We start from the raw sequence: 26,358 nt of genomic DNA, 5'->3' as shown, positions 1-26,358 counted from the left end.
TCCGAATGACCCAAATTAATGATTTAAAAAAATGTCCAAAGTGAATTTGTTTAAAAAAAATTGTTTAAACAATTTTTCGATTACGGTACCACACCTGACACCCTGTGGATTCGTTATAAGGACCTCTTTTTGAGTAAGTTTGTGCAAAAAATCGAACTGGAATAATTTACCTAACGGGGGCGACGTTACAGCCTGGACTATAAATATCACGATTTGAACATAATATATACAGTAACATTTAATTTCTAGAATCGGTTGTTTGTGTGAATCAACTTTTACTAAATGGCATTGGGAAGAGTATACTTTAACTAGTTGGAGTCTACTTTTACTAGTAAATGTTGAATAAAAATCTTCATTTTATATTTATAATCAACTTTTACTAAAACCAGCCGTTTGAGTCGACTCGAACTAGGAAAAGTCAACTCCAACTGAATAATCAACTTGAACAATAATTGTATACAATAATTATTATTCAGTACGGGAACGACAGACAACCACTGACTTCTCGCTTCACTATTAGGAAAACGAAAATTCGAGAAGGTCGTCGAGTTTACTCTGTTTGTACGAGTTTACAAATACATGTGCGGTTTTCGTGGTCTGACCGTTTCAAATTTTTAACCTGTTCCACAATTAAAACTGCCTCTGTTCCATGCAGTGTTCCCATATATCAAAGTTTGTCCGACTAGACACCCTTAAGCTATTAACAAATTTTCAGCTTGCTATTAATCAATTTTTTTTCATACGCGGGATCCAGACCTAAAAGCAATTCAGTTTTGAATTCCTTGTCAAAAATCCTATAAGACTGTACCATTAACTCAATTTTGAAAAAAAAATGAAGTTGTCCGTCTTTGATACCAAGCTCCTCAATTGTTGTATACTTGAAAATTTATGGCTATACATACATACTGGAATAATAAATATTCAAAAGTTTTAAGAGAAACGATATTATGTTTATTTAATATAGTTAATTTAATTAGACAATTTAAAAAGTTTTATATTTATCTACTTAGAAAAGAATTTTTGCGACACAATAAATATCGTTTCTATAACATAAATAACAGAATACAGATGTATAACAGAATACAGATGTAATAATTATTTAATTGATGGATTCGACCATTACTTGATGGAAGTTCATTTTATCTCACAATAAAACACTTAAAAACGTTTGTTTTTCTATACTTCCACAAAATTTATTACAACTATGTTATTACTACAGCTGTTTCGGCAAAGTGCCTTTCTCAAGTGATATATTTTACAATGTGTTTGCCTTTTTAAGTCTTTAACTGAAGAGGTTGAGGAGTGGGGAGCTGTTTGTCTCGAGTTGGTCATTCAGAATTATATCTGTATTTTTCAATTTATTAATTTCCATTGATTTTAAAAGTGATAGCTTAAGGCCTTTATTTTGAATATGTAGAATTTGAAACTCTTCATTGAAAGAATGATTATGATCTAGAAGGTGAAGTGCGTATGTAGAAGTGTCTGTTTTTCTATTGTTGAAAGCCCTTTTGTGTTCTGCTATCCGTTTGTCAAAAGTTCTGCCAGTTTGACCGATGTAAGTTTTCGGACAATCACCACAAGTTAGTTTGTACACACCACTCTGTAGTTGCTTTCTCTTTGGGCTTTTATTGTTTTTAATATGTTTGCTTAAGTTGTTGTTAGTTCTGAAAGCTTGTGTTATTCCTTTCTTTTTTATGTATCTGGCTATTTTTGTTGTTATTTTGCCAGTATATGTGAGAGAGCAGAAGGTACTGGGTTCTTTCTGTGGTGGTGGATACACTAATTTCAAGGCTTTCTTATGGAGTTTTTGGTTTAAAACGTTGTTAACTGTTTGTTCGTTATAGCCATTGTTTACAATGGCTATAACAAATAGCAGTAAAAAATGGCTATAACGAACAAACAGTTAACAACATTTTAAACCAAAAACTCCATAAGAAAGCCTTGAAATTAGTGTATCCACCACCACAGAAAGAACCCAGTACCTTCTGCTCTCTCACATATACTGGCAAAATAACAACAAAAATAGCCAGATACATAAAAAAGAAAGGAATAACACCAGCTTTCAGAACTAACAACAACTTAAGCAAACATATTAAAAACAATAAAAGCCCAAAGAGAAAGCAACTACAGAGTGGTGTGTACAAACTAACTTGTGGTGATTGTCCGAAAACTTACATCGGTCAAACTGGCAGAACTTTTGACAAACGGATAGCAGAACACAAAAGGGCTTTCAACAATAGAAAAACAGACACTTCTACATACGCACTTCACCTTCTAGATCATAATCATTCTTTCAATGAAGAGTTTCAAATTCTACATATTCAAAATAAAGGCCTTAAGCTATCACTTTTAGAATCAATGGAAATTAATAAATTGAAAAATACAGATATAATTCTGAATGACCAACTCGAGACAAACAGCTCCCCACTCCTCAACCTCTTCAGTTAAAGACTTAAAAAGGCAAACACATTGTAAAATATATCACTTGAGAAAGGCACTTTGCCGAAACAGCTGTAGTAATAACATAGTTGTAATAAATTTTGTGGAAGTATAGAAAAACAAACGTTTTTCAGTGTTTTATTGTGAGGTAATAATTATTGTTTATTTCGTCTTAATAAAACATTATTTACTTATTTATGGTTGCATTTTTATTATATTAATAGATATAACAACCCAATTATCTATTTCTCCCTTCCATATATTTATACCCAGCCCAATACCATCCAACTCCTATGTCTTGGTCCCTACTCCTACTCACTCATTCCCAATCTCCAACGACTGCTCGATTTAGTATTAGGATAACAGAAACGCAAGGAGGTCATTGAGATTACTCCTGGTATTACGCGTCAGTCGATATTCAATATACTTTCGACACTCCCACAAATTCGTCTTAAAAATGGTAGTCCTCATCTATTTCCGACCCGTTACAGTTTCCTTCTTTTCTAGTTTGGCACCTTTGCCATCTATCACATAGATGGCGCCAGGTCAGACTAAAGATTAAATTAAAAATAACTTATAATTTATTATAAATATCATTTGATAATTAATTTAATAATTTATGTAAACTAAATAAGTTGTTTAAGAATAAAATTTGGCTAGAGTTTGAAATTATTTTAATTGTTAACTAAATATTCCTACACTTACAATAAAACCTTGAGTTTCTGATAACAGATGGCGACAATAGTTAATACAAAAATTGGTTTATTATTTGAATAATATAAAAATAAGCTGTTTAAAATATATTTATTACCTTAAAAAATATTATAGTTACTATAAAATACTAATATTTTAATATAAAAGCCTTCTAGTTTATAATATTCATGAAAATTACAATTTTGTCAATCCACTATTTTGTGGGAGTGTCCAAAGTATTTGGCCGTGAGAGAGGAGAAGACTGACGTACTCAATGTGCCACGGAGCAATCATTCAATGACCTCCGTGCGTTTCTGCTATCCTGATACAAGACGTGAAATGCTTAATATTTTGACGGGTTTGTTGGATTCGATCGGTGTTCTGTGTGGGATGAATCGAGAATCCGACTAATCTCCATATGTTTCTGCTATCCTGATACAAAATATGAAATTTTGAAAATGTTTCGAGGGATTTGACTCTTTGAGAGATTTGATCGGTATTCCGGTGACGAGGGATCGAGAATCCGACTATCTTCATGCGTTTCTATTATCCTGATACAAAATGTGAAATTCTTAGTGTTTGATGGGTTTGCCTGACTGTATAGATAGATACTGAGGATGTACGACCGCTACAGAATTGAACTATCTTCATGTGTTTCTGCTATCCTGATACTAAATTCTGTATTTCGTTGAAAATCTGCGATATGCTGGATAAAATTTAAATTTAAGGGCGTTCGTTATGAGATAAAACCAATCGTAGAGCGTCGATAATCCGAACGTTCGCTAATCCTAACGCAAAAAAAAATTATAAAATTACAAAAAAATGATCGCGGACCGAATTTTTGGATTTAATATGACAATACATATGGGCAAAATATGACCGCGGATTTTTGTTTTGTTTATGCAGAAATACATATTTGTTTATTATGCAGGTGTTTTATTCCTTGTAACTAAAACGTATGTACATATGTATATATGTACTATATTTATGAGCTTTGTATGTATTTTGAACATATATTCGATAATCCGAACAATTTGATAATCCGAACTACCCCTGTACCAATTAGTTCGGATTATCGACGCTCTACTGTATTTGTTTCTCTCTCCCTCGAGAACATTGACCTCTTCGTCTCCACATTTCATATGATACCTAAGTAACTACTGTCTTCTACTTTTCTTACTATATTTCTTATTAAGTAGGTAGGTATACTACATCCTTTATTTTATCAATGTTTACTTTTGAAGTAAAGATCAAATGGTTTCTGTTTGCTGTAAGCATCGAGAAATGCTAAAAGAACTGTAGCCTTCCCCATCACTTTTTCATGGACTTTAATTAAACAACATTAAAAATGGTAAATTCTCGATAAAAATAATGGCAATACGTTATCTTTTATGAACTGCGAGGCCTTTCCGCAATTTCGCATTAAAAAAGTTATTAAATAATTGATATAAACAGATTACTCATGGGTTTTTGGGATCGTTAAACACGAATATGCCATCATAATTTGACCTCCCGAGGACGTGGTGGCCAGGGACACTACAAGAGACGTCATCTTCTACAGTTTCGATGGTTTTCGGCATTTAATTGATGCAAATAAATTACTGGAGGGTTTTTTGAGGTCGCTAAACACGAATATGCCACCAGAACCGACTCCCGGAGCACCTGGTTTCCAAGGCCAATGAAAGGCGCTCCTGGAATTTTGAGGGTCTTTGATACTACATTAATGCAAACGGATTAGTTATAGGTTTTTGGGGTTGCTGAACACGAATACGTGATCAGCACAGACACAATAGCACCTGGTGCCTAAGACAGGTTATTTTCTGGAGTTTCGGAGAAATCAAATGTATTACTCTTATTTTTTTAACTCCAGAAGATAACCTGTCTAAGGCACCAGGTGCTCCTGCGACTGTGCTGATCACGCATTCGTGTTCAGCAAACCCAAAAACCTATAACTAATCCGTTTGAATTAATGTAGTACCAAAGACCCTCGAAAATCCAGGAGCGCCTTTCATTGACCTTGAAACCAGGTGCTCCGGGAGTCGGTTCTGGTGGCATATTCGTGTTTAGCGACCTCAAAAAAACCCTCCAGTAATTCATTTGCATCAATTAAATGCCGAAAACCATCGAAACTCTAGAAGATGACGTCCCTTGCAGTAACACTGGCCACCACGTCTTCCGGAGGTCAATTTTGATGGCATATTCGTGTTTAGCGATACCAAAAACACATGAGTAATCTGTTAATATCAATTTAATGCCGAAAACCTTCGAAACTCTAGAAGATGACGTCCGTTGAAGGTCAAAGCAAAGGTCGCCATTGGATAGCCAGGAAAAACTCCTAGACTACCAGTACTTTTCCTTGATTCAAACTTCTACATGTTGCCATATAACTAGTAACTCAGGGAATTTTAATACCCAGTAAATCTTATAATTTTCCGAGTTTGTGCCTCTATATCTTGAAAATCCTTCATACGATTGAGTTGTGCCCATGAGAACTTTTTATCAGCATACTTCAAAGAGTATTTTCCCAAAGTATGAACGAAATCCACTGGGACCTAATTTCCATAAGGTTTGTGCGGGGTACTTTACACAAATATTACTCAGTTGTACTTAATTTCTTGTTGGACGTCTTTGTGTGTACATATATGGATAGTATTACATTTTCATACAGTACCAAATTTTTTCTCCAATTATTTACTAGGTATATATACTTGGAAACTGAATATTATGTTCCTTGTTAAAGGACAAATTGTCGATGACATACAAACATTTATTTTGTTTACTAAATAGTCAAAAAAGTCTAAAATTTTTGCAACATTTCAATTATGATTCGAGTCAACTGATATATTTATGTACTTTGAACAAGCCATTCTTTGTGCTGTATTGGGTGTGTGATCCAATGTAAAAATTCGCAGATGCCGTTTTCACTTACATCAAAACTGATGTAAAAAATTATGTTTAAAAAAACTCAATGTTTGGGTTTGGTACAAGAATACTAGAATACAAATTCAGAAATTGCAAAATAGTTAAGGCATACGTTTGATTTAACTTAACAAAGTTGAAGAATGTTTTGTTTATCATAAAAACTTTTGATAAATGAGCAGATTATTTATCGGAAAATTACATAATCGATAGCCTATTTCTACCATAGATATGGGTAATCACAATCCAGGTCTATTACGGGGACCATGAATGCCTGTGAACATAGGCGTAAGCTAACCATGGGGGTTATAACCCCCTCCCCCAGTTGGATGTACTTTGCGCTCTATACGCTTAACACCATTACTATTCTATAGCCTCAGAGATGATCAAGTAGTTGAACCACCCCCTCCCTCTGCCAGTGAACCCTTCCATTTGAGGTTTAATTCTTCTTTTTACTCAACGCATTCTTTTATTTTTATGCTTATTGAGAAGTTTTAAGTGGACACTTACGTCAAAATAAATAGTAGATACTACTGTTAAGGCTAAATTGGCAATTTTGGAGAAAATGATAGATAAACTACGATTCCAGCAAATACATACTTAGGTTAGATTTTATTAAAGCTATATCGTATTATTCCTTATAATAGCTAATAAATTATTGTATACATGTATAGGTATTGACTGTAAAATGTATAAAAATTACTATAATAAATTTACAATTAAGATGCAGTAGAAATAAACAAACCAATGTTAGGACCAAGACACGTTAAATGCTACTAGGAGCACTCCTGAATCATAATTTACAATGTATATACATTGTAAATCCCAAATCATGATTTCCAAAGTTTATACATTGTAAATTAAGTTGGGAGTACTCCTCGTAACATTCAACGTATCTTAGTTTATCAAAAATGAATAACCATTTTTAATTTCGTTGCAAAACGAAAATACAGCCGCACCATATTCTAGTCCAATCAGAGAGTGCAGCAAGCACCTCTACCGGTTTCGAAACTTATTAGTCTCTCATCAGGAGGCACATATGCTGCTCTCTCTGATCCAACCAAAACAAGCCCCGGCGTGCAGTCACGGATTGCAACGAACGAAATTGCATAGATGCCCTAGCGGCAACTGCTAGCAAAAGACTAAGTTTTCAATCTAATGGCATATAAAACAACATAATGTTACTCTACACCCCACCAGACTGAAAACAATGGAAACCTTCTCTGGTTACACCTCCGAGGCTTCTACAATTTGCAAGCCATAACGGATGCCGAGACTAAGGAAGATGAGGGAATTTTACAATTTATAATTCACGTCCCATCTACTCAGCGCGGTAAAGTTCCAATCTTAGTTTGTTTATTTCTAATGCATCTTGAATGTAAATTTAGTATAGTAGTGTCATATTTAGATATTATTACCGCTTTAGAAAAGTAAAATGTATATTATGTTTATAAAATAAACAAATACATTAATTAATTATTAATGTATTTTCTGGTATTGAGGTACGAGTGTTACATGCTAAAAGTATTTTATAAATGCAATTTTTTTATCTGTCCTGTACGTTGCTGGTTGGTTATTTGACGGTATTATATTTGAAGGTAGGGAGCTCAAATTTTTGATCAATAAAAGTCAAAGCACACTTGTTTCTCTTTTTATTTTACAAATTACATTTTTATTATTTGAATTGAGAAAGTTTAAAGAAAATATTAACAATTTAGTACAGAGTTACATTAGTAGGTATTAAAAAAAGTACAATAACGACATTTTTACAAGTACAGAGATTGTTCAATGTGAATAAACGATTTTAAAACACTAATAACACAATTATTTAAAACAACTAATTTTGATTCATCCTATATATTGGAATGTTAATAAAAGTCAATCAATTTGAATAAATATGAACTATAAAATGGTTCCTGTAAGTACCGTTTATAAAATTATCAAATTTAAAAAATTATAAACATAACCATAATCATAGATGGGTACGTGGAGGACAGGTATAGTCGGTTCGCTAAACTCAGACACAACCGGGTAGTGATAGTAGTAAGTAATTTTTTTGTTTTTTTTTTGGCCAATTTTGCCAAAATTGGCAAAATTACTAACTATTTAGTAATTATTAGCTATTTAGCAATTTTTTTGCAAATTTTAACAAATTGGCCAAATTACTTACTAAAATCACTAGCCAGTTGTGTCCGAGTTTAGCGAACCGACTATATATACGTTTTCTAATCCTCACAATACCAATTTTTTGTGAAACTTAACGTAACTGCAATCGATGATGATCACAGCTGATGAAATGTTTAAACAAGGTGTCTCTTTATTGTTCCAATTCTCTCTATCCTTCATTTGACCCTCATTACAGTGATATAGTTCATGTTACAGCCTTTTTTCAGTGTCCCATCTCTTTTTAAAGCGTGCAACTAGATAGTAGCTATACTGTATTTCACGAATTCGCGTCTGTTTTGGATTATCCCTCATAGCCTGTATGTACTTGGTTTCTCATTCGGAGAAACTGATACCTTACTTTAGCAATACCGCCAAGCCGGTTGCAAATTCATGGTACCCTAATAAGTTTATCATAGTAGGGTGATTGGAAATAGATTACAGTAGAACCCCGATTATCCGTGTGCGGATTATCCGGGCTGCGGATTATCCGTGCTATGATTTTGTATTACTTAAATTGAATTTTTGAGGTTTCATCAAAATAGCGTCACTGTTAATCACTCGACGGAAACTCTATACGTGGAGAGGGAGACTCATAATGAAAGATTTATTTGTTCTGTTGTCTTTTTATGGTAGGTATATATGTATGGATATACGTACAGATGTATTATAATAGGAAATGAATGTTCGGATTATCCGTGCTTTTCAATTATCCGTGCCAACATCCGGTCCCGAGGAACACGGATAATCGGGGTTCTACTGTATATGTATTGACACCGAAAATGACAAGACGTGTTTTGATAAATCTCAAGTAATAGAGAGTAATAAATAGGTGACTCTCTGACAGATGCAAAGAAAGAGAAGATCTGGATAAAAAGTATGATAGCTTTAATTTACACAAAAAAATCAACGAAATGACAGGTTATAGAAAAAGCACAAGAACAAATACCCTTAAAAATGATAAAGGGGATATTATTACTGATGTGAAGGAGAGATTGTGTCACTGGACCAATTACATCCAACAAGTAATTAATGATGAACGAGAAGAACTGTCATTAGAAATCACACAGGATACCGGACCACCAATATTAAGAGAAGAAGTCATCTATGCCATTAAAATCACAAAACAGGGTAAAGCTACTGAACCAGATGATGTGCCCAGCGAATTATTAAAACTTATTGATGAAGATGATATTGATGTAATGGTTGAACTCTTTAATCTAATATATCAAACTGACACAATCCCCAGACAATGGCTACAATCAACCTTTGTAGCAAAACCCAAAAAGTCAAGTGCAACAGCCTGCTCAGATCACAGAATCTTTAATGAGTTACACACTTAAAACATTTTTGAAAATAATACACAGCAGAATTGTCAAAACTTTTGAATATGAAATTAGCGACACATAATTTGGCTTTAGAAATGGTATGACCACAACTCACAAGAGATGCTTGGTTCGGCTTTGTACAGGATTTATATTAGCATCCAAAAAATTAAGAACAATTCATATCGATTGAATTTTTAAAGGTCTTACACAAACATTATTGTTTTTATAGTGGAATAACTAGGTGACATTGATGTCACAATGTAGGGCACTCGTTTCGAGAAAGACCTTGTCAGCTATTTTGATATTATTAATATTTCACAGTCGATTCAGCGTCTGAACTGCCTGCCTGCCGTGACGATACTGCAGAGATCACAACACTATTATCATCATGTTTGTGGTTTTACAATATGGCTAGAAAAGGCAATAAATTACTACATCTGGCGTTTTAAAAGCTCAGAACCTCTCTGTAGTTTTAAGAAACGTCTTCGATTGCATTTCCAAAGTGCGTTATTGACATAAGGTCTGATAAGGTAATTAATTTATGGGGAATTCAGTTTGTTAAACTGACCACACCAACAACATATAGTTAGGGATACATTTCGTTTCGTAAAACTTAACGGCCCTTCTCAGCATCTGGTTTGTATATTAAATGTGAAGTTTATATGACCCATATTATTTCGTTTTGAGAAAAGTTATTAAAAAATAAAATTAGCCAAAATAGTAATTAAAGCGTGTCGCCACACACCGTAAGGTAAGTCAAAGCTTTCATCTCTAATCCAAAATAGGCGCAAAGTCGTGAAATATACTAACAATACTTTGAGCTTTTGGAAAAACACCCGGCACTTAGCTTGTTAAAAAATAAAAACAAAAATCTTATGTTTGCTTTTTATGCACAGTAAGCCACTGGCAAACTGCAAACGCGTAGACGTGCCAATTCTAGTCAACAATTTGAAATGCAAATTCTCCTTTCTGGGCTGTTTTTATTTTTCCAATTATTTTCTATTCTCTAGCACAGTGCTTTTTTGATTGAATAAACCACAAAATACATAATAAGTTAGTTCCTCGTTCTTCAGGTCAAATTCCAGATGTTGGATTTATTTCTATGTATTTATCTCTATACCAGAAGGGTCTATTTGATTATGACAAGAATCGTTCATCTATGAATATTATAACAATACAGTAACAAATGTCTCAAATTTTAAATTTTAATAATAAAATATCAACAATTATACTACTATAATACGGACTAGCTACCGTCCAATAGTCATATCGTACAAAATACTACAAAAACTATTAATCAATCGTTCTTACATTTCGTTGAATCATAAATATTGATTATTGAATAACTAGATTTTTGACTTGCGCAAGACGTAGAATTCAATAACAAAATTAATATTTACAAACTTGGTTCTTGACTTAGGCCTGGCGCAAATTGAACCCAACCGACACACAACACGCGCCGGCGAAATGCGCGTTTAGAAGCGAGGTAAAGTTTGCTTAGCAGTAAATGGTTGACTTCAAGTAGTACCGACTATAAACATCCTGGGTTAACCGATAATAGTATAAGAGACCCCGTTTCAGGTAAAATTGAATGTTTGAATGTTTGTTTTTCTATAATCTTAGCAATTGAAATATGTAGATTTAATTTATTTTAAAACTCATTTGAAAACATTAATTTCGGGTATATAAGCAAAGCAATATATTTTACATCCGTTTTTTTGTTTTTGTCGTCGTAATTATTGTAAATTTTGTGGATCCTTTGCTTTATTATAGGACTACCGTCTAGTCAGTGTTTATTGTCAAAAGACCAACTCTGTCTACCTCTGTCATTATTGTTATATTATCATAGGCGTAACCAGGGAGGTTTGGGGGTTATACCTACCCATTGGGATCTACTTTGAGCTCTATAAGCTTAACACCATTATGCGTTGTTGACAAATCAAGCCATTTTAAGTTGTAACCCCCCCCCCCTTAGGATCATCCTGGTTACGCGGTTGTATATTATTAGTCTTAGATAAAAAAATAGCTTTAGATTGACTAAAAATATGTGGAAATGATAATGTATCTACACTATAATCAACAACTTTAATTTTACATGTATTTCATTGTTTTTATGTATTTCATTGTTTTATTATATATTGTATTGTTTTTATGTATTCACGGTTTTTATTTTTGTATTATCAATAGTAACGCATATCACTTAAAATATGTTTAAATTTGTTAAAAACCCTAACTAGTGTTACAATATTGTAAGGTATATTCAAAATACTGAGGAATTCCGATTTTCTATATGATTACTGTTAGTGAAATACATAAATATTCGAAGTATTCATAGTAATCAATGTAACGAATAATGTAAATTATTACTTTACACAAAAGTAACGAATACATAGATACTTGAAAATAACTATAATCAACATCACTACATTTTAGCAACTGGCCACGGCGACAGCCCACGGTTGGGTTCAATATGCGCTGCAGTAGAAAAATAAATGCAAGGGTCATCCGTGGCCCCGGAGTGTATTGTGTCTCGGTTGGGTCAAATTTGCGCCAGGCCATATATCGACTAAGATTCTTTTCCATTATACATAAGAATATGTTCATCTAGATAGAGTTGTTTGGACCGGATGAATAACTTTGGGTTCCCTATCTTGATGACACTGAATAAACATGCATTTTACATGCCAAAAATCTAGAACCATCGTATATGAATACATCACGATGGTTAACAGAATCGTTAACAGCGAAACAACACGCATTACCTTCTTAAGTTAAAACACAGTTAGAAATGGGTTAGTACTATTTAGGTTTCGTATCTGTTAAGGCACGATGGCTACTTCTTGCAGCCAGTGGTGAGGAAGGGGTTTTCGGACTATTTGTTGATTTTGCTTTTTTTAACTTCACGTTATGAGACTTTTGGCTATTCCTCTCATGAGCGTAGAGCAGGACTCCGATGTGTCGGTGACCGGCTTCCATAGCTATTGCTAGAGCTGTGCTGCCATCCTGAAAGAAAACAAAACTATATAACATAACAACACTGTACTTAATACAAACAAATTGTGTTCAAAGCTTGAAATAATAAACAGCTAAAGTGTGTTTAAAAAAAATCCGATATATTGTTTATTTCTTGTCCATTCTGTATATCACATAAATTTCATAAGGTTGTTATTTACCACTTTCAGAATTGCATCTTTAAATCTTCGAAGAGAATAAGCATAATCTTAATGTTTATTTGTACTGCCAGATTCCTTTAACGAGATAGGTACTATCCTAGTCTTTTTATATTCATTTTTAGTCCATATTTTCACAGAAACTGGTCGTTTTAGTAATGATTCTTCAAAAATGGATTCACTATATAGGGCAGCGGTTCTCAAACTTTTTGAGTCATGTACCACCTACAGTTTTTTTTTTACCACATATTTATACAGGGTGTAACAAAAATACAAGTCATAAATTAAATCACATATTCTGGAACCAAAAATGGTTCGATTGAACCTAACTTACCCTAGTACAAATATGCACACAAAAAAGTTACAGCCCTCTGAAGTTACAAAATGAAACTCGATTTTTTCCGATATATCGAAAACTATTGGAGATTTTTTAATGAAAATGGACATGTGGCATTACTATGGCAGGAAATTATAGTGAAATTTGTGCACCCATAAAAATTTTATTGGGGTTTTGTTCCCTTAAACCCCCCAAACTTTTATGTACGTTCCAATTAAATTATTATTGTGGTACCGTTAGTTAAACACAATGTTTTTGAAACTTTTTTGCCTCTTAGTATTTTTTCGATAAACCAGTTTTAATCGAGATGCGGCTTCTTTTTTAATATGTTTATAGAACAATTTTATGGAGGTTTTGTGCCTTTAAACCCCCCAAATGTTTGTGTACGTTCCAATTAAACTATTATTGCGGTACCACTAGTTGAATACAGCGTTTTTAAAACTTTTTGCCTCATAGTATTTTTCCGATAAGGCACCTTTTATCGAGATGTGGCTTCTTTTTTAATATGGTTAAAAATATACCTCAATCTGTAATTTATAAATAAATTTTCATATTATTATCGGGTCTCTATAATATAATAATCGTACTTAACAGTATACAAATATGCGGTGGATTTGACAAATATTCAAAATATCTCGATAAAAACTAGCTTTTCGAAAAATTACTTAGAGGCAAAAAAGTTTTAAAAACATTGTTTTTAACTAAAGGTGCCACAATGATAATTTACCTGGAACGTACACAAAAGTTTGGGGGTGGGGGAGGTTTAAAGGTGCACAAATTTCACTATTATTTTTTTTAAGATTTTAATATATCCGTTTTCAATAAGAAAACTCAAATAGTTTTCGATATATTGGAAAAATCGATTTTTATTTTGTAACTTCAAAGGGCTGTAACTTTTTTTATGTGCCCATTTGTACTAAGGTACAATCGAACTATTTTTGGTCCCAGAATATGTGATTTAATTTATGACCTGTATTTTTGTTACATCCTGTATTTTTCTAGTGTATTATGAAGACTTACTAAGTACTACTATTTTAATTTTTTTTGTGTTTTGTGTACCACCGCAAGTAATGAAATGTACCACCAGTGGTACATGTACCACAGATTGAGAATCGCTGATATAGGATGTTTGGTAAAGAATGGGCCATAGCTTAACCCTAGATTCCTGATGTTAAAATAGGTCGATTTAAGCTAACTTACCTTAGTACAAAAGTTGATAATAACCGAAATACAAGATGTCAAAGTTTAACTTTTATTTTATTTATTTTTGAATATTTCTTGACAGGCATGGGACAACAACACGAAATGGTAAATGGTGCTGGTACTGTACACTCTACTAAATTAAGTTAAACAAACGTTTCTGGCTAGTACCAGAGGCGTACGGCGAGGAAACGTGAATGGTTGACCCTTCCCAAATTCTACGCCACTGACGGAATTTCTATTTTAGTGCAATTTGTTGATTCTCCAATACTTTCTATGTAAATAACACACTCTTCATTCGTAACAATAAAGCCATTAGTTGAAAACTAATGACTTTATCGTTACGAATGAAGAGGATATTATTTTCTTAGAAAGTATTGGAGAATCTAAAAATTATGCTAAAATAGCAGTTTCATCAGTGGCGTAGAATTTGGGAAGGGTCAACCATTCTCTTTTCTTCGTAACGATAAAGTCATTAGTTTTCGAGATATTTGAAGTTAAAAATGAAAAGGCACACTTATTTTGATTAGTGTATTATGCTCCTTCGTTTTTAGCTTCAAATATCTCGAAAACTAATGGTTTTATCGTTACGAATGAAGAGTATGTTATTTACATAGAAAGTATTGGAGAATAAAAAAATTGCACTAACATAGCAATTCCGCCAGTGGCGTAGAATTTGGGAAGAGTTAACCATTCACGTTCCCCCGTCGTACGCCTCTGGTAGTAGTAAGAAACGTTTGTTTAGCATAATTTAGTAGGTTGTACAGTACCAGCACCACTTACCAAATTTCGTGTTATTGTCCCATACCTGTCAGGAAATATTCAAAAATAAATAAAATAAAAGTTTAACTTTGACACCCTGTATTTCGGTTATTATCAACTTTTGTACTAAGGTAAGTTAGCTTAAATCGACCTATTTTAACGTCAGGAATCTAAGGTTAAGCTATGGCCCATTCTTTACCAAACACCCTGTATACATTAAACAGTAATAGACACATAATACATCCCTGCCTAACTTCTCTCATGATTTTAATTTCTGAAGTGGGTTCAGTATTTTGCAGAATTTGCTCTTTAACATTAAATGATCGATTACTGATTTCATCTGTTAGGCGTTGTCTTATTAGTGGGTTCCGTAAGTTACTTGTATCGATTTTTGCATCTGTTAAATCTTTGTTTTATTTTTTCATTTTTAACCTAATTTTGGTCACTACTGGGTTGTGATCTGATCCAATGTCTCTTTTCTTACAATTATCTCTTCTTGATCTCTTGGTGACTTCCAGGTGTCTTCTCTTTGGCATTTTAATCAATTAATTAGCTACATCAAAATTATTGCTTTGGCAAAATTCGATAAAAAACGCTTAATAAGACACAAAGTGATAGAAGCAACTCCATTAATTTATACGTACCATATCCATAATGGTCGAATTGCAGTCAGGTTGGGAAAGGAAATGTTTAACTATTTCGATATGGCCGTGTTCAGCACCACACATTAACGCCGTACTGCCATCTTCGTCCTGAATATTTATATCTGCACCTGCTTCCAACAACATCTTGACCATGTTCAACCTATTGTGGCTTACTGCTAACATCAGTGCTGTTTGACCATGCTAAAATGTAAATTAATTTAAAAATAAAGCGAGTTTTGCTTTCAATAAAATTATTAAATGATATCAAAACCAAAACTTTATTGGGACCAATTTTCGGGTACGGTCGGAGCGAAGATTGGTAGGATATGTGCATTTTATCAATGAAATTCGATATTTTTAAGATATTCCAGAAGCCGCTACAGATAAAATGTTTTAAGAACCTATTAATCATTCAGAATTACTCGACGGATATTAGCACAGTTAAAATAATTAAGACGATAACCGGACAATGATGATTTAATGAGTGAAATTTAATTTTTTTTTACTTTAATGACAAATAAAGCAAGCCCATTAGCAGAACCCAATTAAAAATTATTTTGCACATCATATTTGAAACATTATTTGGTTGAAAAATCTCATTTTTGTTGGCAAAAAAATATATTAATTTGTTTAGACTAAATTACAGTTGTTTTTATCTTAAAAAGGATATGTTACTATCAACATCACACAGTGTTGCCAAACTGAATTTTGTTATTTTGGGTGTAAATTTTTTCCACGGATCTCCGAGGGTACAATAACACCTTCGTGGTTTCTAAAATTTGCAAACCAACGAATTGCCGGGGCAAAGAAGGCTGAGGGAGATCTAAGAGTTGCATCTAACTTCTCGCCTGTCCAGCGCGGTAAAATTCCAACGAAAAATGGACCTCCATACTCAGTTAGGAGTAAAACTAATCAAAATAAATAATCATTTCGTTATAAAACGAAACAAGAGCCGTCTTATATTTCAGTTTGTACAAATTTGCCTCTCTGAGGATAACCTAATAAGGTTTGAAACCGGTTAGGGTGCTTTTCATGCTCTCTGAACAAACTCAAATATAAGATGGCTCTTGTTTCATTTTACAACGAAATTATTATTTATTTAATTTAAAAATCTTCAAAAACTTTACTACATATTACTATGGGAGATCATAAGGATCTGTTGGCATACCAGATGCAGACCTATTCTGCGTTTCGCAGTCACTTTGCAGTGCGAGCAGCACATCCCCATATAAAGCTTATGGAACCTTTCAGCTCAGTGTTGCCGGTTCTAAGTAGACTCCGTCTAAATAGAATATTCCAGAAGCCCAAAACATCTTGATTTGAAAATCTGTGTTTTATTATAGTCTAAGAGCTAGAGCCGAAAAATGATCGTCATAAGTAATATGGAGTTTGGCATGTGAAATGTGTCTATTGTATATTGATAATTATGACCCCTTTCAGGCTGACACCTCAGTGGATACAGGAAGTAGCAATAAGGGATGAAAGGGGAAAGTTAGTGTAGTCTTTAAAGGATTTCACCTCCTATTTTGTTAAACCTCCATCGATTTGGATGAAAATGGGTGACTAGTTAGAGCATACCACAAGAAATAAAAATGATTTGGTGCCAACTTGCACTTTTACCTTAGGGGTGGATACCACACCTTCTCGGGGGTGAAAACTATTTTATTAAAAATAACCCCACAAATCGATAGAGGGACAAATTATAAGTAAAATTTGTTATATCATGTTATTAAAATATATTAATACTTTTTGAGTTATTAAAGGTCAAAGATTTGTCTGTTTAAGAGCACATGCGTGAAGTTACGGATGATAAAAAGATCAAATTAATACATTGTATGTTACTAAAATATTATTTTTATATTATTTCGACATTATAAATTTAGCAAAAGTGTATTCGAATATGTCAAATGTTCCCATTATTGGACACCCCCAGATTCTGGACATATTTAGTTTATATTGATAGGAAAAATTTAATTAAATATCGAAATACATAATATAAAAATAATATTTTACTAACATATAATTAATTAAAATGTTATTTTTATCATCCGTAACTTCACGCATATGCTCTTAAATAGACAAATCTTTGATTTTTAATACCTAACTCAAAAAGTATTGATTATTTATTTTAATAACACGATATAACAAATTTTACTTAAAATTCGTCCCTCTATCGATTTGTGGGGTTATTTTTAATAAAATAGTTTTCACCCACGGGAAGGGGTGGTATCCACCATCAGGGTAAAAGTGCAAGTTGGCACCAAATCAGTTTTGTTTCTTGAGGTATGCTCTAACTAGTCACCAATTTTCATGCAAATCGATGGAGGTTTAACAAAATAGGAGGTGAAAACCTTTAATGACTGCACTAACTTTCCCCTTTCATCCCTTATTGCTACTTCCTGTATCCACTGAAGTGTCAGCCTGAAATTGGTCATAATTGTCAATATACAATGGACACATTTCACAGGAAAAACTCCATATTACTTATGACGATGATTTTTAGGCTCTAGCTCTCCGTCTATTATTTTTAACTAATTCATAGATAGGTACTATGAAAGATATTTCGATATTAACGCTGATGTTTAATTCTTAGAACAGAAAATATCAATTGCTTAAAATATATCTCTTGGCAACACTGTTCTTCGTACAAGTCTGTACTGAAAAGTGACCATGAAACGGAGGATAGATATTGGACTCTTGCAACAATCCCATTTTCCAAAAAAAAGTGATAAACCTAAGTGTTTAAACTACAAGGTAATATAATTGTTGGTAGTTGCTAGTAAAATCTACGAAATTATACTAGAGAAAAAGCTGAGTGATAATATCGAGATCACACTGGATGACAGTCAATGAAGCTTTAGGCATGGGCGAGGCACAACCGTCCTCATATTCACGGTGAGACAGTTATCAACAAAAGCCCTAGACTCGAGCATAACAGTAAGTTGTTTCTCTGTTTTGTGGTCTTGCAAAAAACAATTGACAAACACCACGTAACAAGATCTGAGAAATAATCAACCGTAGAAATGTGAAACCGAAGCCAATCCAAGTAATAAAGAGTATACACACAACCAAACTTATATGGAATCACCACGTATTTCAAAGTAATATTTATTTAAAACTGAATAACCATTTTCAATTTCATTGCAAAACGAAAATACAGCCGCATCATTATTCCAGTTCAATCAGAGAGTGCAGCAAGCACCTCTACCGGTTTCGAAACTTATTAGTCTCTCATCAGGAGGCACATATGCTGCTCTCTCTGATCCAACCAAAACAAACCCCAGCGTGCAGTCCCGGATTGCAACTAACGAAATGGCATAGATGCCCTAGCGGCAACTGCTAGCAAAAAAGACTAAGTTTTCACTCTAATGGCATATAAAACAACAATGCTTATTCTACATCCCACCAGAATGACAACAATGGGAACCTTCTCTGGTTACACCTCCGAGGCTTCTAAAATTTGCAAGCCATTTTTGATAAAAAAAAGTTGTGTTTTTGATATGTTGAAACAAAATTTGCAAGTCATACGGATGCTGAGACTAAGGAAGATGAGGGAATTGTAAATTGTAGAATTGTGTTCCGCTGTATTTTTGTTTTGCAACGAAATTGAAAATGGTTATTCATTTTTGATTTACATTTACTCTGATTGGAGTAAGAAGGGAACCATTTTCGTTGGAACTTTACCGCGCTGAGCAGATGGGACGTGAATTGTAAATTGTAGAATTCCCTCATCTTCCTTAGTCTCAGCATCCGTATGGCTTGTAAATTGTAGAAGCCTCGGAGGTGTAACCAGAGAAGGTTCCCATTGTTTTCATTCTGGTGGGATGTAGAATAGCATTATGTTGTTTTATATGCCATTAGAGTGAAAACTTACTCTTTTTTTTAATATTTATTTTTTGAGAAACTTGTTATTGTTGCGAAGAATAAAGGTTTTTATTGAAAATAAACAAATCTATGAGACAATCAGATAGTACAGCTCGAAACGGTATAGATTTTTAAATATATCTAGAACGAAAATAAATAAACTAACTTTTGCGTCCAAAAACGAAAATATGCCTCAAGTGGGGTTATAGAACTTACAACGGGGAAGGATTATTACTCTTGTGGAGCAAGTATTGTTCTCAGAGTGACATAGCGGTAGAGCTGGGCGTAACACAGGGCGTTCTGTCCAAAACCTATCCTAGGTAACAGGAACTAAAAAGTTACAAAATGAAGCAAGGGAATTTCGCCAACAAGTAATAACGGCTCGCCACGATCGTTTAATTGTCCAATCAGCTGGAAGACACCCAACCATTTCTCACCTGTGGCTCCAAAGGCAGCTTTTGGAAACTACAGGTGTAACTGTTTCAGTTGAAATGATAAGAAGAAGAGTTCGTGCGAAGAAGTATACAGCAGGAGACAGTTATGGGTTCCCGAGTTATCCAGGCAGCATAAGATTGGTCCCCTAAATTGGTGTTTTCACTACCAAAACTGGAACATTGGGAATTGACAAAATGTGCTATTTTCAGAAAAAGTCAGGATTTGTGTAAGATCAGATGACCCACTAAATTATATACCTGGAGCTCGAGAAAGACAAGCAAGAATGAAAACAGTCAGATCTGTCCACAAATATACAAGGAGAAGTGTAATGTTCTGGAGAGGAATTGTGATACGTAAAAAAACTCCTGTAATTTTCATTCAATCAATTTTAACTGCTGACAGGTATGTTGTTAACCAGTAGTTAGGCTCTGGAGAGGTGCAGCAGGAGAAAATTTAATTTTATTGCATGATAATGGACCTCTACATACCATTAGAGTGACTACAGATATCATTGAAGCAGAAGGTATCACTTGTTTGGAGTGGCCTGCTTGCTCACCCGAGCTTAACCCTATAGAGTATTTGTGGGATATGCCTAAAAGAAAAGTTAGAGCTCGCCGGGATAATCTACAAAACACTGCACGGCTAGTACACGCTGCTCTTGAAGGATGGTGCAACCTACCACAACAAAATGTTAATAATTTGATTAGGAGCGTGCCCACGCAAACTGAAGCTTGCATAAGGAGTAGAGGTGATAACACTGACTACAAAAAAAAACAAAAAAAAATTAATAAAAACAATTTAAACATTATTCGTTTTACATTGAAATTGTTTATGCTATTGACTTTAAAACAACTAGTTTCAATTTGTTTGTGAAATACTTTATTGTTTTATTTAATTGTTATGTATTTGTTATTAAATTGCTTTAAAATAAATATTGTTTGACTTCGTGTGTTCGTTTTTTTTTTAAATTCGCACGAAATAATAAGAAATATCAGATGATTCCATATAAGTTTGGTTGTGCGTACATACATAAATGTACACGTAATTATGTAAGAACGAATAACCACTGATCTTTAGAATTATACACAAGGACAGGTGTGAGACAAGGTGGAGTCCGAAGTCATTTGTTATTCATCACCCTAATGGACGAAATTGCAAAAGAATGCAGGGATAAGGTAATCAGAACTAGGGTTGAGATGTATAAACTCCGATAAGTATACCTGTCAGAGTTGATATGCCGATGACCTGGTAATTGTGGCAAAATCAGAAAAAGACTTGCAACTGAATGTGAATATATATTTGGAATGAAAATAAATATTAAAAAACATAAGCTTTAGTAATATCGAAAAGACAAGAAAATATAAATGTAAAGCTAAATAATGAGACCATTAGACAAGTAGAAGACTTCGTTATCTAGGACCAACAATGAATTAGCAAGGAAATATACAACCAGAATTAAATAGCAGTGTAATAGTGTAAAAAATTATACTATTCATCAAATAAGATTTTTATTAGTAAAAAGGAAAATGACCTTGAGCCTTAAACAAAAATGAAAGTGGGGGAACCGCAGTTTTTGTTTTTATTTGATTCAGAGTTGGACCACCATCTCCAGATAGCTATTTCTGCATCTCATGCGTCAACGGTGGAGCTATGTAGTCACAACTCTGAATCAAACATCAACAAGCCTGCCTTTTAAGGGAAATTATAGCGATGCAATGATTCCACCTTTGAGACGCAAAACAGCGACATCTTTCGGAAATGAAAGTGTTTAAAACTGTATACGAGCTGGTGCTACACTACGGTAGCAAAACTTGGGCAGTGAACGACAAAATTCGAAGTAAAATTGAAGCATGCGAAATGCGATATTTGCGACCGGTGATCGGGGTGACCAGAGGTGGTCGTATAAGAAAAGACGAAATACGTGAAATGTGCAGTGTCGGAATGACCTTAGAAATACTTGAAACGAAACAGTTATCGTGGTTCGGCAACATGGCGAGAATGAGTAGATGTAGGACTGTAAAGAGGGTATAGAAACCTGCATCAGATAAAAAAGAACGAAGAGGCAGACCAGCAAGAACATTGAACGTAGATATTGGGAAGGCTTTCGCAAAAAGAAATCTGAGTGGAGAAAGGAAGAGAAAGTACAGTGGTGTTAAAAACTCCTGCATCACCTAAGCGCCTTATAGTTTTTGAGGTTTAACACAAGTTTTTTGTATATTTTCGCTAATTCATTTTAAGTTTGTGCTTGTAATTAGCATTATCGGTATACTTACTAATGTTTTTTTAATTACTAGCTCAAAATTCTATAGAAAAGATTAAAGTAATCTGATTGAAGGGATTTCCCATAATCCGAGAAAATTATGAGGTGATTATTAAGTCGTTAAAGTACTATTAAATTTAATCTTAATTTAATGTTTTGACTATATAGACACTTTAGTTACCCTAACACATTTATTCGCTCTTTGATTTTTGATAAAAAGGTCAAAATGTCATCCCAGACCAAACAAACTAAATTATCGAACGAAAAGCGTTTTGAAATTATTTTTCACCATAAAACCGACAAATTAATCTAGTCGCGAAATAGCATCCGCAGTAAACTGTAATCAATCTACGGTAATTCGAGTCATTAAGAAGTATGCTGAACAAGAAAAAATTGACGACAGATAGCGTATTTGGTAAGGTGATGCAGAACCTTTTAACACCACTGTCAGTAAAACTTAAGTAAGAAAAACAATTGAGTGAGTGTTAATACCTCTTTCGCTCTAATATTCACATCAGCTAACTGGAACAGTCTTCGGACAACGTTGGCATGTGTTTGGGACCGAACTTCCGCCAAAGAAACTAACATAACACTTGTATATCCAGCCTTATTTTGTTTATTGATATCACAAACTTTAGAATCTAACAAAATGGATACGACATCAAAGTTGCCATGGGAAACAGCATAGTGCATGGCTGTGTTCCCACTATAATCACTCATGTTTACTATGTATTCCAGTAACAGGCTGGATACGTCTTCGAAAGCATCCAGGTAATCCTCCACTTCCAATGGATTGGCTGTTACTGAGCTAGAGATTTTGAACCATTCTGTTTGAATAATATTTTCAGCAGTTGGGTTCTTGATGTTTTTGGAAGGGTTCTTCATAAGATGATCGTTCAGGACTTTCATTGCACCCTGCATTTCCTTACTTGGCATGACTCTACAAGAAATAATAATTTAGTTGTGACATAATTATAATGTTCGTGAAATCAATAATAAAACAATTTTAAATAGTATCATTAGATACTATATTCACTGGCTTAAGACAATAGGCAAAAAGATATTAAAAGGGTAAAAAATTTACACCTTTTTTTATTTTTGATTTTTCAGACTTTGCCGTAAGGTGCGTTACCTTCAAAAACCCCAAAAAATGTTTTTTTTAGTGGGTATGGGGGATTTTCCCGTTTTATGGACTTCAAAATAGACCTAATCAAGGTTTTTTATGTTATACAGGGTGTTTCATTAATAATTGTTCATATCGTAACTGGACAAACTTTAGCACAAAATAGGAAGATTTAACCTGAAACACTTCAATAAAATATTCTTCCTTACCGAGATACTTCTTCTTCTTCTTTAGGTGCCGTGTCTGTATTCAGACGTTGGCCGTCATCATGTTTACAATTTCTTGAAATCTCTCTCTATCGGCTGCTGCGCGAAATAATTCTTCTACTGTGCAGCCACACCATTGTCTAATATTACGCAGCCACGAAAGTTTCTTTCGATCAAGCCATCTCTTTCCCTCCACTTTTCCTTGTATTATAAGGCGAAGCAGATGGTATTTAAGTCCTCTAATTATATGGCTGAAGTATTCTGTTTTTCTCCTCTTTATGATGCTTATGAGCAGACGTTCTGAATTCAGCATTTGAAGAACATCTTCATTGGAAGTGTGCGAAACCCACGATATCTTTAGGATTCGTCGATAGCACCACAATTCGAATGCTTCTATTTTGTTTAGCATTGTGGTTTTTAACGTCCATGTCTCACAACCATACAATAGGATAGACCACACATAACATTTCAGCACCTTCTTTCGAATATTCATCGACAGGTATCTGTTACATAAAACTGGTTTCCAGGTCATAAAAGCCTTCCGTGATATTTCGATCCTAGTTATTATCTCTTCATCAGAGTCACAATTTACATTTAACCAGCTGCCAAGGTACTTGAAATGATTTACCCGTTCTAACTCCTCTCCATCAAGAGAAAGCTGACCTTGATCTATATTAATCTTTCCAACTGCCATCCACTTTGTCTTTGAAATGTTGATTTTAAGGCCTCTCCGATAACTTGCTTCACTGACTAGATTTAGTAGTGTCTGAAGATCTTGTAAATTTTCAGCAAGAATGGCTGTATCGTCAGCGTATCTAATATTGTTGATTACTTCTCCGCCTAGCCTTACTCCCTCTTGTCTGTCATCCAAAGCCTCCCTAAAGATTTCTTCAGAGTACAGATTAAAAAGGGTGGGTGATAAAACACAACCTTGTCGTACTCCACGTTTTATCGGCAGTTTTTCAGTACGACTGTCTCCAATTTGGATAGAGGCTACTTAATTGTAATATACAGAGATACAGAGTTGTTTTATTACAAATATTCTAAAATGATTTTAGCCCATTGTTTTAACCTTCCGATATTTTTTGTTCAAACTTGACAAACAGTTTACACCATATTAGGATACTGTAACTAGCGTTAAAAGATAGTTTTCCTTTTCGTCTCCTTTTCCCCTTCACAATCTACGCCACTGTCGTAATAATCATTTCAGCATGTTTTTTTTTATTATTTTTACGTAAATATCATCCTTTTGTCTCATTGCGATAGAGTAAGTATTTTTCAAGTTGATTTTCAAGGTGATTTAATGTTTAAAATGCATAATCTTATTGAATCCATTACCTTTAAACCAAGAACTCGAAAACTACTCACTCTATCGCATTGAGACAAGAGGATTATATTTATGTAAAAAGTAACAAGGAATCAAAAAACATGCTGAAATGATTATTACGACAGTGGCGTAGATTGTGAGGGGGAAAAGGGGGCGAAAAGGAAGTATATATCCCTATAGCACGCCTCTGGCAACAGCTGAAAACTATCTTTTAACGTTAGTTACAGTATCCTAATATGTGTAAATTGTGTGTCAAGTTTGAACAAAAAATATTGGAAGCTGTTAAAACAATGGGCTAAACTCATTTTAGAATATTTGTAATAAAACACTCTGTATCTCGGTAAGGAAGAATATTTTATTTGTAAGTGTTTTAGGTTAAATCTTCCTATTTTGTGCTAAGGTTTCTCCACTTACGATATGGACAATTATTAATGAAACACCCTGTATATCATTTGAAGTACATAAGTCCTTTGGGGCATTCAAAAATTGGGAGAAACAAGTTTAACCCTCCAAAAAACCATGTTTTACAAGGTTTATGTGAAATGTTCACCGTTCGCTACTGAAGGGATTTCTTTCTATATGAGATAATTATTTTCCTTTATTTCATAAATATGTCGTACCTAGCGTACTGAAGTCGGTCGAGTTTATTTAACGACCTAGGCTTGTCACATTTCATTCCACTCTGAACACTCATCTAGATGCTACTGACAAGTCTTTGATATGAAGACGAAACACGTGTAGAATACCGATGGTGTTCAGAATGAAGTGAAATGTCATTGCCGATTTTCTCATATTACGGTTTCTTCATACTTTACGAATACGTGGCAAATAACGTCGATTTGTAGATGTATTTGTGGGACAAAATGGTTCCTTACATCGTTCTCATTGCTTTTATGAAAACTTTGAAATTCACATTTCACGTTCGCCACTGGAGGGATTTCTTTCTATACGAGAGAAATCTTTTCCTTTATTTCATTTATATATAACCTATAAAAAACATGATTTGATCTATTTTAGTCTATAAAATAAGGAAAATCCCTAAAAACCCCAAAAAAATCCAGTTTTTCGGTAAGATGTCGCCTGACTGAAAAAAATTAGACCTGCAGCCATTTAAAAAAAACATACGCTTCCTTTGGAGAAAAAACATGCATTTTTGGTGATGTTAACTTAACCTACTGATTTATAAAAAATAGTCAAGTTTTGTAAAAGCCTCAGCTAAGCGTGTGAAATTTTTGAAATTTTTAAATTGATTGCATCCCTCCGAAAAAAAATATAAAAACTAAAAAATGATGTTTTTGGTAGCAGGGGGAGGGGGTAGTGGGCTAAATTTGTGTCTAAAAAATAGAGTCTCATTTTTTTAATCACATAGAATGTAAAAATGCCAAAAAAAGTTATTTCTGGGAGTGATTTTGTTTATCTTAACGAGGGTACCTCTTGTAAAAGTATATAAATATGTGTGATAAAAATATGTATTGATCGACAAAATTA

General features: G+C 33.8%; 1 protein-coding gene across 5 annotated transcripts in view; it reads right to left on the bottom strand.

Moving 5' to 3' along the window:
• Window positions 1–7,686: 7,686 nt before the first annotated feature.
• LOC114325140 (KN motif and ankyrin repeat domain-containing protein 2) overlaps window positions 7,687–26,358 on the bottom strand; it is a 117,237-nt gene continuing 98,565 nt past the window's right edge. For all 5 annotated transcript variants that reach the window (XM_028273087.2, XM_028273088.2, XM_028273089.2 and 2 more), the window contains 3 exons: window positions 22,707–23,154; window positions 15,656–15,856; window positions 7,687–12,545 (listed from right to left, as the gene is read on the bottom strand). In XM_028273087.2, coding sequence (XP_028128888.1) covers window positions 12,342–12,545; window positions 15,656–15,856; window positions 22,707–23,154 — 853 coding nt within the window. In that variant the 3' untranslated portion in view covers window positions 7,687–12,341. The remainder of the gene's footprint in view (window positions 12,546–15,655; window positions 15,857–22,706; window positions 23,155–26,358) is intronic.

Source organism: Diabrotica virgifera, chromosome 10 (genome assembly GCF_917563875.1).
Source record: "Diabrotica virgifera virgifera chromosome 10, PGI_DIABVI_V3a".
NCBI classification, from domain to species: Eukaryota; Metazoa; Arthropoda; class Insecta; order Coleoptera; family Chrysomelidae; genus Diabrotica; species Diabrotica virgifera.
This window is presented reverse-complemented; position numbering and strand designations above follow the sequence as displayed.